The sequence below is a fragment of the Saimiri boliviensis genome, chromosome 2, assembly GCF_048565385.1.
Source record: "Saimiri boliviensis isolate mSaiBol1 chromosome 2, mSaiBol1.pri, whole genome shotgun sequence".
Classification (NCBI taxonomy): domain Eukaryota; kingdom Metazoa; phylum Chordata; class Mammalia; order Primates; family Cebidae; genus Saimiri; species Saimiri boliviensis.
Window position 1 is genome coordinate 187,467,190 of NC_133450.1, and position 12,053 is coordinate 187,479,242.

Below are 12,053 nucleotides of genomic sequence, written 5' to 3' on the forward strand. Positions count from 1 at the left end.
TTTCCTTTCTAAATGGTGTTGATTTGTTTTTTCTTCCCTTAAGAGGTCTTTTGGAAGTCTCTCATCCCACCTCCCCTACTTCCACTTGATTATGAGGGCTCTTTTCTCCATGGAGAAGGCTTTTTTTTTCAGGATGCCTAGGCAGATAGAACTGGTGACTCTTTTACTCTTGGATAGAGATGGGATCCTTCTGTATGCCATTGTCTGATAGTCTTACCTAGACTTTTCCTCTAGAGCCATTCCTGTGGGCTCTGTTCTAGCACAGGCTGGGAAAGACTTATTTAGAGAGCAGTGTCTTTGCCCTGAGTGTGGGGAGAAGCCCTTTTGAGTGCCAATTTCTACCTTGCCTTATGGAGCACAAAAGTACCTTCAGATAATCTGAGGTGCCTTGAACTGTCACTGTGGGATAAACGAGCCTCAGTCCTTAGCTAAAACTGTAAGAGACACTGAGGGGTACTGTGAGAACAGATTCTATTGCTTGCTCTTCCATGGCTTTATTTCCCTGACTTTCTGTCTTCCCTGTTCGTCTCAAAGACACATGGTAGAGGTCAGAGAGAGAACAAGGGGAGTGGAACACTGAACCCACCAGTAATTCAAATCAGGACTGAAGATTCTGACATATTTTCTTCTCTCCTCAGGCCAGCCGGAGGGCTCTATGGCATTGACAGCATGCCGGATTTACGCAGAAAGAAGCCACTGCCGCTTGTCAGTGATCTGGTGAGTGAAGACTCTTGTGCAGGTGTAGGCAGTAGCCTTGGGGTATCCCCCATGGGCCTTCTGAGACTTAGCAGTGACTTCACAGGGACTGTATTCTACCTCACTCCCTGGTCAGAGTCCTGAATTTATTAGCTCAAGCTCCTACCTGGAGTATTTTTGGCTTGTCAGGGGGGCTCTCGAAGCTAAGATTTTGTGTCTTCCTATAGGTATCTAGATCATATAGGTATCTCTACAGCCTTCTTTGATGACCTGTAATGGAAACTCCCTCCAGCCCTTGACGTAGATCATCGAGCTTGGTATGGGATGAACATTACTGGAGCTGATGCCTTCTTGGAAGTCAAGTGAAAGTCTCTCCTCAAGACATAGGTTTTCTAAACTATCTATAACCTAGTGTCAGGCACTGAGAGACAATGATAAAAATGTGTGGAATTGAATTGAAACAGGCTTAAGAGTTAAAGCTGATCCCAGGGCCTCCAGGATGACCAGAAGCCCCATTCTGGGTCATACCTTCTGAGCCACGATCAGCTCAAGCAGTTTTCTGTAGCCTTGTGAGTAGTTGGGGGTTAAGTGAGGTCCAGGCTTTCTCAGAGCTCTAAAGCCAGAAATAAGGCGTAAGGGTTTGGTAAAACATGAACCCTTTTCCCTTGTTACCATTTTCTGTTCCGATTTTCTTTTTTTCTCCCTATTCTATCGATTGTTTTTCCTATATACTCCTTTTCCCTCTTCCCCATTTGCTTTTCCACTGGTTTCTCCCTCCTTAGTTGGCTGAATGAAAGTATCATGTGCAATTTTCTCATCGTTTTTCTTCCCTTCCATTTATCTTATCATTTGTTCATCTCATTTTTTTTTTCATCTTCTTTCTCTTTCTTTTTTTTTTTTTTTTTTAAATAAAGACGGAGTCCCACTGTGTTGCCCAGGCTGGTCTCAAACTCCTGGGCTCAAGTGATCCTCCCACCTCAGCTTCCCAAAGTGCTGGGATTACAGGCATGAACCATTCTACCTGACCCCTCCTTTCTAATGTAGCTCTTCTTCCACCAGCTCTTCATCTAGCCAGCTGAAGATTAATTCTGATGCCATCTCTTCTTTAATACCATTTTCCTTTCCTTAATTGTCTCTCATCTCCTCTTTTTTCTCTTCCTCTTCTTCCTAATTTTTTTCTCATCCTTTCTCACTGCTTGCCCACCAGCAAGTATCTAGTTTATTTCTTGTTTTCCCTCTCTGTTTTTTTGCCCTTACTTATCTTTGGCTTTATGGCATAATACTCCTTACAGTAGGTGCTCTAGGCTTTGAGTCCTGGCCAGCGGTCTGGGTTGAAGACAGTTTTTAGGGGACAGAAGCAGAGTGGGTTGGGAAATGCTCCCTGCTTTGGACTATAGGGAAGAACCTCTCAGTTGCCTCTGAAAGTTTTCATGCCCTTGCAAGGCTTTAACATCATGTTGTTCTTTCTCTGCTGTCCTCTACACAGGCTATGGTGAGTGTTTCCAAAGCCCTTTCCCATCCTCTTTAAAAGTCCGCCTCCCAAATCACTTGGGCCCTTCCCAGCTGTTCCTCCTGCATAGGCTGATATTATGATTCCTGTCTTTTCAGTGTTCTCTGCCTTTAGATAACCATGTGCCTCTCCACGGGCTGCCCCTAAAGCTTGGCCTTAGCAGACACATGGGGCCTCTCTATGCAAGAGAGTGGCTAGCAAGGCAGCCCCAGCTCTCAGACTTAACTCCTTGTCCTTAATTTGACTGAGGATTCAATGCCCCTTTCACTTGCCAAGTGCCCTGCTTGTAGGCCTCCTGGCCTCTGCAGCCACCCAGGGATTATGTGGGCTTGGGGAGGTGCCAAGGGATAGAGTTTAGCATGGAATCATTTTTCTCAATAATGACTCTTGAATGTGACTCTGGACAGAGTTGTGTGTGTCTCTTATTCTTAATTACTTGTTTCCTACTGTAGTTCTAAGATTTTCATTTCCTTTGCCTTCTCATAAACAAGGAGTTTATGTGGGATAGGACACCTAAGAAGAATGAGGGAAAAAGAAACTCTTTGGATGATAGATATCCTGAAGAAAGTACTGTTCCAACATAGTTAGGGTAGCCCCCTGAGGGCCTTGGGTTTTGCATCTTAACCTGAGATGCTTGTTACCTGTTAGGGCAGTTGCTGTGAGTGACAATAAAAATAGAAAGTACTGTAGTAAGCTATAGTCAAGTGGCTTTTATCACTGAAGCTCCCTCCCCAGAACTTTGCCAGCCATTGGTGGTGGTCAGGGCTAACAGCAGATCCTCCCTCACAGTCACTGGTCCAGTCCCGGAAGGCAGGAATCACTTCTGCAATGGCTACACGCACTTCTCTTAAGGACGAAGAGCTGGTAAGTGACCCATGTGCTTTGGTAAGTCCACTGGCCTCAGGACTGTGATAATCTCTATAGCCATACTATTTGATAATTGGGAATTCTGGGAATTCAAGAGTGCTGGGCATGCAATGCTGATGAAAAAGATAGATAGCATCAGGTGTTAGTTTTCCACACTGGGAAAGACAAGAGAGTCTAGATCAGAGGGTAAGCCCAGGTCTCATATTGAAGGGTGTGACCACTGAACTCAAGGGTTTTATGAAGGGCCTAGGACCTTCTGTTTTCTTAGAAAGTGTGAATACTGGAACAAGGCTCAGATCCAGCATCAGGTCCAACCTATTTTGGACAACCAGGAGCACGCTATATTTGGGCCTCATTCTGTAATTCTGGGCCAGGATAGAGCATCTTCTCCATTGCCAGAGGAGACACAAAATCAAGGTCCTAATTGTCCCACAGGGTCTCGGTTCTCTTCCTGCAGAATCCAGAAGTCATGGGGGGCAGGCATGGTGGCTCATGCCTGTGATCCCAGCACTTTGGGAGGCCGAGGCAGGTGGGTCATTTGAGGTCAGGAGTTCAAGACAAGCCTGGCCAACATGGTGAAACCTCATCTCTACTAAAAATACAAAAATTAGCTGGATGTGGTGGTCTGCACCTATAATCCCAGCTGTTCAGGAGGCTGAGGCAGGAGAATTGTTTGAACCTGGGAGGTGGAGGTTGCAGTGAGCAGAGATCATGCCACTGCACTCCAGCCTGGGCAACAGAGTAAGACTCTGTATCTGGGGGGAAAAACGTCATGGGATGGGGTATGTGTCTTTCAGAAATCCCATGTGTATAAGAAAACCTTGCAGGCCTTAATCTACCCCATTTCGTGCACCACTCCTCACAACTTTGAGGTCTGGACAGCCACTACCCCAACCTACTGCTATGAGTGTGAAGGTCTGCTCTGGGGCATTGCCCGGCAGGGCATGCGCTGCAGCGAGTGTGGAGTCAAGTGCCATGAGAAATGCCAGGACCTGCTCAATGCTGACTGCCTGCAGCGTGAGTACCCTGCGGTGTGACGGGCGGGAGGTAGGGCAGCAGGAGCTCTCCAAAATAGTCTACAGCAAAGAGCTGGGATGGCTGAACCAATCATTCCCCAAGTCCACCTGATTTTGAAACCTTATCCTTTTCAGAGAAGGTATGGTCCTGAATCAAGGGGCAATGCCTTTCCAAATAATAGGTCTTACACTATCTTCTAGCACCTTTAGGAAAAGTTCTTTGAGCTTTCTGTGGCCTTCTCGTGTAGCTAGAATCTTTTCTAGGATTCAGTTGATTCCAGAGATTGAGGTTTGTAGTGTATACACCACAGCAACCTTATTATCCAAATGACAAAAACTTGTTTAATCAGGATCTGAGACTAATGAAAGGAAACAAACAGAGTTTTGTGGGGTTCCAGGACCCACAGAGGCACTTCCTGAAGCCTAGAGTCTAGGATTCAGAGAAGGCAGCATTCATTGCTTGTTTTTAGACAATAGTGCCAGAATAGAATTGTCAAATGGATCTGGCAGAGGTCCAGAAGGAGCGTATGCCAGACCCCCATGGCCTTGGCTAAATATATGACTTGTCCTGCCATGATGGAGTGGGGAGAATAGGAGCAGGGAAAGCTGTAAGTTCTTATCAGAGAAAATTAATTAGGGCTCAAAGTTCATATCTCCTTGTTCCCCTCCTGCTGGGCTTGCACTCATGTGGCTGGACCCCAGGAAAAGCAGGGGTGGAAGAAGTGGGAAATTATTTTCCTGCCCTCCAGATCTCCCAGGTATTACCCACAAGCCAAGCTGTAGCAATAAAAGCTTTAAGGATTGTGCTAGGGAAAGGGGAGTTTACCTTTAGACCCACAAGCACTTCATTATCCCAAGGACAGCTATGACATATAAATGGGGACCAGGGAGAAGCCTTGAGAAATTATTTATGGAAAATGTCCTTTGAAGAGCCTCAGATTGGTGCCAGTGGCATGGCTAAGTTAGACATAAAGAGACAGGTAAGACAGAGTCAGCAGAAGAGATAGGTCTCTGAAAAGACTGCCTGAAGACAAATGCTAGTAATGACTTGGCCAGAACAAATCATGAAGGGGTGGCAAGCGCAGGTGCCAGAGGGCCCTTGCCTTAATTGCTGAGAACTAACAACCAGGTTGGCTGCATAGGCTGGTTGCTTAAAAGTGCTGCTCTGTAGCCAGGGTACCTAGCTTCTCAACATTCTTTCAGAGGTCTCAGTCCAGGGAAGTAGTGCCTTGTATGGGATATGCTAAATGGCAAGAGTAGGATGCAGCCCAGATAATTTTCCATTTATCAGAGAATATCTTTTGCCTAAGACTTCTGTGATGCACAGGGTGGAATGAAATGCCCTTCTATGGGCCTCCCTGGACGTAAAACCTGTTTCCTATACTCCCAGGGTTAGGACACAAATGTTGGCCTTTATTTTTTGCTCAACTTTTTAGAGTAAAGGCCTAAGCCTTTGGGGACTAGTGAGAGAGGCAAGATCCAGTCTACAGTACCAGTTAAGGAAGAATGGCACCCCACCTGCTCCCCTGACAAGCCTGGTTTGTGAAATGAACTAGAGTCTGTGTTCTGTCATGACCCTTTGACAGCAGGAAAAGCCTGCTAGCCTATGAGAAAGCTAGCTGGGGCCATGGCTGGTAAAGATAGCTTTTGGCCCTGTCAGGGTAATAATGGTGATTATAATAATAATAGTGACCATTTATTGCATACCTGCTAACTGCCAGGCCCTGGGCTAGATGCTTTATATATCCTATGTAAAATAATGCTTATTAGAGAGGTAAGCACTATTATCTCCTCTTAGAAGAAGCCAAGTTCACCAAGCTAGGAAGGGTGGAACCAGGATTTGAACTCTAGTCTGTGTGACACAAAAGACTATACTTTTCTCACCATACCACACTAGTTTCTGAGATTAAAGGCACTGGAGCCATAGGACAGAAGCTAACTGTGTGCCATGACAAATTCTGGGGTTTGAATCATGCTTGGCAGTTGGATGAGACTGGTGGTGCTGTTGTGCCCACCCATCACCCCTCTGTGAAAACTGAGACACCTTTTGTGATATTTTGACCTTAGAGTTGAAGAGTTGGCAAAAAATTTCAAGATATACTAGAATACTATAATGAACCCCATAACAATTATCAAGATTTTGCTACCTTCTGAATTGCATTTTAAAATTCCACTGGTCAGGCACCAGGCCCCATAATGTTAACATTTCCCAGAGATATCCCAGTCCCCCTTAGTTTCTCCACTGCCCTGCAGCCTCTCCCAGACGCCATTCCTCAGTTCGACTCTTGGTCTGGTAGGCGACCTATTGTTTAATCCTAATTTCTGGCCACCCTTCAGGGGCTGCAGAAAAGAGCTGTAAACATGGAGCTGAGGACCGGACCCAGAACATTATCATGGCCATGAAGGACCGCATGAAGATCCGAGAGCGAAATAAGCCAGAGATCTTTGAAGTTATCCGGGATGTCTTCACAGTGAACAAAACTGCCCATGTGCAGCAGATGAAAACAGTGAAGCAGAGTGTACTGGATGGCACCTCCAAATGGTCAGCCAAGATTACCATTACTGGTGAGCAGGCCAGAGTCTGAGAGGACAGGAAGGCCTGGGCTATGGGCAGGAGACTGGGGAAGAAGCATCCTGAGCGTGAGAAAACAAGGAATTGGGGAGAAAGAAAAAGGAAATCACTGGAAAGGAAAGGCCTCATTATTCATCACTCCTCCTTACCTAGACCTTGGTGCCAGGAGAGGCAAGACTGCTATCTGCAAACAACATGAACCACAATACAAGGATTTGCTAACAACTTAACGCTGTAGACTTGGCTAATAGTTTGATATTGTAAGAGGTGGAGGGAGGGGGAAGGGGAAGGACAGGGGCCAGGGAGTAGTTAACCAGTTTAATAACTGGGTAGGGCTGAAGCGTGTATATATCAGAGGGTATAAGGACCAATGTAGAGATAAGTTGTCAACTAAGGCTTGGATGGGGAGATGGGATGCTTGGGCTTTGAGAAAAAGGCTGGTGGCCCAGGACAAAGAATAAATATGGAGGAATGGGATTACCGTTTCTGTGCAAGTTGCATAGAGCATATGAGTAGTGCTGTTGAGGGCTTCTGACCTACTCTGAAGCCTCCTATATATGCTTGGGTTGCAGTGGTGTGTGCCCAAGGCCTACAAGCCAAAGACAAAACAGGATCCAGTGACCCGTATGTGACTGTGCAAGTTGGCAAAACCAAGAAGCGTACCAAGACCATTTTTGGAAACTTGAATCCTGTTTGGGAGGAAAAGTTCCATTTGTAAGTCACAGAGAGCTTTGTCTTACCTGGGACTGTGTGTATTGGGGGAGCAGTATCATATCCTGTCGTTCTGGGCTTGAGCTTGAAGATTAGGCAAAGGCAGGGGGGAAAAACCATTTCTCTCATGCTTCGCTTACACATCAGCCATTCTTTCTCTGGTTTTCTTCTTGTGACCCATTGTATCAGGGTTCCTGTGCCTATGCCCTGTCTTCGCCGGGGCTATTAAAGGGGCCTTAGGGCACTCCATCCTGCTTTTTCTAGCACTCGAAAGATCTTACTGCTTTACTGCTCAGTGACAGAACCAGGGACTGACTGCCTTATTGTACCTCCTGCCATTGCCTAGGATGGTATAGTAGGGTTAGGCTTTCATAAGGAAGGCTCTTAAAAGGAGTGGGCAGAGAGTATCCTTGTCCTAAAACTGGGCAATTCTGGCTTGAAGGTGGGAATGTGGGTTCTGAAGAAGTTGCTGTTTCCTGTAAGAGAAGCGTTTCTTCCTGCCTAGCTTCCACGCTCACTTATTTTTTCATTATCTTACTTTCTTATAAACTATTTCTTATGACAGTAAAGGATGGTTATTGAAAAGTGACAAACTAATGTCTGGAGAATCCACATGTTTTGTCATTCCCCAATAAGGCCTAGGGTCAGGATTTTGGATCTGCATCAGCCAGGCAGGCTGGCTATGCAGAGGACTCCTTCTGTTGACTCCTCCAAAGATTCACGTAGAAAAGGATTAGGGCCGGCGTGGTGGCTCACATCTGTAATCCCAGGACTTCGGGAGGTAGAGGCAGGTGGATCACCTGAGGTCAGGAGTTCCAGACCAGCCTGGCCAACATGGCCAAACCCCATCTCTACTAAAAATACAAAAATGAGCCAGCCATGGTGGCAGGAGCCTGTAGTTCCAGCTTACTTGGGAGATTGAGGCAAGAGAATTCCCTGAACCTGGGAGGTGGACGTTGCAGTGTGCCGAGATCATGCCACTGCACTCCAGCCTGGCAACAAGGCAAGATTCCATCTCAAAAAAGAAAGAAAAGAAGGAAAGGAGGGAGGGGGGGAGGGAGGAAGGGAGAAAGGAAGGGAAAAAGGGATTAGGCTGGCCGCAGTGGCTCATGCCTGTAATCCCAGCACTTTGGGAGGCTGAGGCAGGCGGATCATGAAGTCAAAAGATCAAGACCATCCTGGTCAACATGGTGAAACCCTGTCTCTACTAAAAATACAAAAAATTGGCCAGTCGTGGTGGTACGTGTCTGTAGTCGCAGCTACTCGGGAAGCTGAGGCAAGAGAATTGCTTGAAACCAGAAAACAGAAGTTGCACTGAGCTGGGATCGCGCCACTGCACTCCAGCCTGGTGATAGAGCAAGACTCTGTCTCAAAAAAAAAGAAAAAAAGAAAGGGATTAGGATATAGTAAAATCTCTAATCTAGAGGTAATATTAACAGCTACTGGGAGAAGCACTTGTTTCTTTGAGAATCTGAATAGTTCTGCTTGAATTCTTCTTATATTAGTAATTTAAAATGAACTGAATTCTTCTTATATGAATAATTTAAAATGAACTGGCTCTTGGCCATTTTTGCCCACTTTTAGTAAACTATGAAGCTCATATTCTGTACAAGACACTATACATGATGTCTAAAAATGAATAGGAAAATCCGTGGCTTCAAGAAACTCATTGTTGATTTGTCTATTACCTTCCCATAGAGCGGTAGTTATATTGAAATATTTTAATGGAATGTGGAAAGAACATAGGGAAAAAAACAGCAAATTTTGCCAGTTACAACCTTTGGGTGAAACAACAGAACCCAGAAATTAACTGTTGGAGAGGAGAGCGTTAAGACAAGACCTGGGAAAACTCCTTTCTCCAAAGCAACCCTGTTAGAGGAGATGACAATTCAATGGGATATGATAGGATAATATAGAAGCTCACCAGGCACATAGTTAGGCAGATGGGAGAGTTAGATAGAAAGCTAAACAGATATAACCGTATGGGCCTACCATGAACATGTCTAGCACCTTTACTGACTTTGTGTCTTGGGCTCTAAGGATGGTGCTAGCGGTTGCTTCCTGGAGTTCCGTGGCATATCTAGCTATTTTCCTCTTGGTGTCACTGATACAGCTAGCTGTACAGGAAGTCAGAACTGACATTAATTACTCTTCCCTCCACCCCTTGCCCTTTGTTCTAGGACAATAAGAACCGTATAGTGGTAGAAAAAGCCACCCAGGCCAAAGAATGAAGTGTTGTTTGCTGGGATAGCCCACCTTGCTTGGAACTTTAGTACTGCTGTCCTCTGACTTCTCCTGTTCAAGGGTCTCAAGTGCAGTTGACGGAGCTTTTGGGAGGGAATAGGAAGTAACAGGAATCGGCGCTACTGGGTCTGCCCCTAACAGAGCCTGCCTAATTCTCTCACAGTGAGTGCCACAACTCCTCTGACCGCATTAAGGTGCGTGTGTGGGATGAGGATGATGACATCAAGTCAAGAGTAAAGCAACGCCTAAAGCGGGAGTCCGATGATTTCCTAGGCCAAACCATCATCGAGGTTCGGACACTAAGTGGCGAGATGGATGTCTGGTACAACTTAGGTGAGGAAACTGGACTCGAGAAAGTTGCTGAGAAGGGAGAGCTTGAAGGGGACCTGGGAATAGTCTTTCTACCAAAATCACCATCTGTCCCCAAAGCATATCTCTATACAGAGCCTGTCTCACCTGCAAAGAACTGTCTGTGGGGAGGGATGGGGACAGAGGAGTGGCAGTGGCTGCAACTCACTCTGACTGAACGTTCTCTGGGTTTCAGAAGGCCCTTTAATCTTCATACTAGTGCCTTTGTTCCCCCTGCACACTCCTGTTCTCCCACCCAGCTAGTTCCAGGGTACTTGTGGAATATGTGGTCACTGGAGTGATTCACCCTATTTTCTGAGTCCTTGGGTTGGCCCCTTCTTTTCCTTGGGTTAAGCCAGAATGAGACTGTCTATGCTGTCCAGTTGCACTGGTGTCAATCTCTAGTCTTCTTTCCTTCCTAGAGAAGAGGACAGACAAATCAGCCGTCTCAGGGGCTATCCGACTACAAATCAGTGTGGAGATCAAGGGGGAGGAGAAAGTAGCCCCGTACCACGTGCAGTATACATGTCTCCATGAGGTAAGCGTAAGCCAGCCCTTGGTAGGTGGGGGATCAGAAAGCAGTGCTGAGAGAGGCCTTTGGCCGTAAGTAGGATTGTTAGATGGTTGGGGATCTGAGGCCCAGTTTAAATTTCATCCTTGACTCACTCTGCTACCCTGGAGAGGCCAAGTGACTGAACCCAGACTGCATTCTCTTCCACTAATTTGAGAACAGCCTACTGGGGCCACAGGAGGAACTGAGTAATGACTGGAAGGAAGGAATTTCTGTGGAACCCTATTCACACTCTCCTGGGCCTTACCACCAAGTTTGTTTTTGTTTTTCATATGAATTTAACCCATTTCCTTTCTCTGCTCTGTCTCCTGCAGAATCTTTTCCATTACCTCACAGACATTCAGGGCAGTGGAGGAGTTCGCATCCCTGAAGCTCGAGGAGATGATGCCTGGAAGGTGTACTTTGATGAGACAGCCCAAGAAATTGTGGATGAATTTGCCATGCGCTATGGCATCGAGTCCATATATCAGGCCATGACGTGAGTCTCTGCTGGGGCTCTGGGAAGTGGCCACTAGTTGTTGGGGTGGCTAATGAAGGCACACGGATATGGTGGGCAGGTTCTTAGTGGTAGCATGCAGTGATTCCTTTACTTTCCTCTCTGAGCTGTGTGGGATGGGTCTATGCCCTATGGGAATGTTTTTGTCAGTAACTCATGGAAAAAGGTATTTCTCTCTGCCTCAGAGTTGAGGGAACTCTGCAGGGAAAAAGGCATGTGAGATATGCAAGGACAAACCTTTCTAGACATCACGGGCCTTAGCAGACAGGGTATGTGTGCTCATGTACACATATTAGACTGGCCTGGGGAGTCAAAGAGGATACTAAACTGCAGGGAAAGCAGCTGTGTATGGAACAGACCAGGACTCCTAGAATGGGAATTCCAGATTGCTATGAGAAGCAGGTTAGCCTTTCTATCAGTGAGGCTGCCCCTAGAGCTGTACACAGAAAGCAACCCTAGGCAAGCAGAGGGTAGCAATTGCCCTGGCTGTGCTTCATTTTTCCCATAAACTTTTATTGAGTTCCTGCTTGGCTTTTGCTGTAAGCCCTGAAGAGTCTTTGAGGATGAATGTGCTGTGTTTTTTAGGCACTTCGCATGTTTGTCATCCAAGTACATGTGTCCTGGTGTGCCAGCAGTGATGAGTACCTTACTGGCCAACATCAATGCCTACTATGCCCACACGACTGCCTCTACCAATGTCTCTGCATGTGATCGCTTTGCAGCCTCCAACTTTGGGGTAAGTATCATATAAACACATAATGTCCACATTTGTTACCAATTAATTTGATTTGTCTTGGCTGGTCCTATAGAGTTGCTTGATGAACTTAAAGTTCAGATAGTTGCCACCTATATAGATGAACCTTGTTTCCTTATGGGTATGCAGACTATACTAATACCCTCTCCTCAGACACAGATTAAAGGAGAGAAGGTGGTTGGGCGTGGTGCCACCTGGGCTTAGCCAGAATCTCTCTGGGTCAACAACTTGATTGAGTTACCATATTCTTCAGTCTTGCAGGTCCACA

At 46.1% G+C, this 12,053-nt stretch overlaps 1 protein-coding gene across 8 annotated transcripts in view; it reads left to right on the forward strand.

The window, feature by feature from the left end:
- Positions 1-12,053, forward strand: part of UNC13B (unc-13 homolog B) — a 237,284-nt gene that overhangs the window by 201,579 nt on the left and 23,652 nt on the right. For all 8 annotated transcript variants that reach the window (XM_074395019.1, XM_074395017.1, XM_074395018.1 and 5 more), the window contains 9 exons: positions 639-717; positions 2,996-3,070; positions 3,871-4,090; positions 6,427-6,654; positions 7,234-7,375; positions 9,780-9,949; positions 10,387-10,502; positions 10,850-11,013; positions 11,617-11,767. In XM_074395019.1, the coding sequence (XP_074251120.1) occupies positions 639-717; positions 2,996-3,070; positions 3,871-4,090; positions 6,427-6,654; positions 7,234-7,375; positions 9,780-9,949; positions 10,387-10,502; positions 10,850-11,013; positions 11,617-11,767 (1,345 nt within the window). The remainder of the gene's footprint in view (positions 1-638; positions 718-2,995; positions 3,071-3,870; positions 4,091-6,426; positions 6,655-7,233; positions 7,376-9,779; positions 9,950-10,386; positions 10,503-10,849; positions 11,014-11,616; positions 11,768-12,053) is intronic.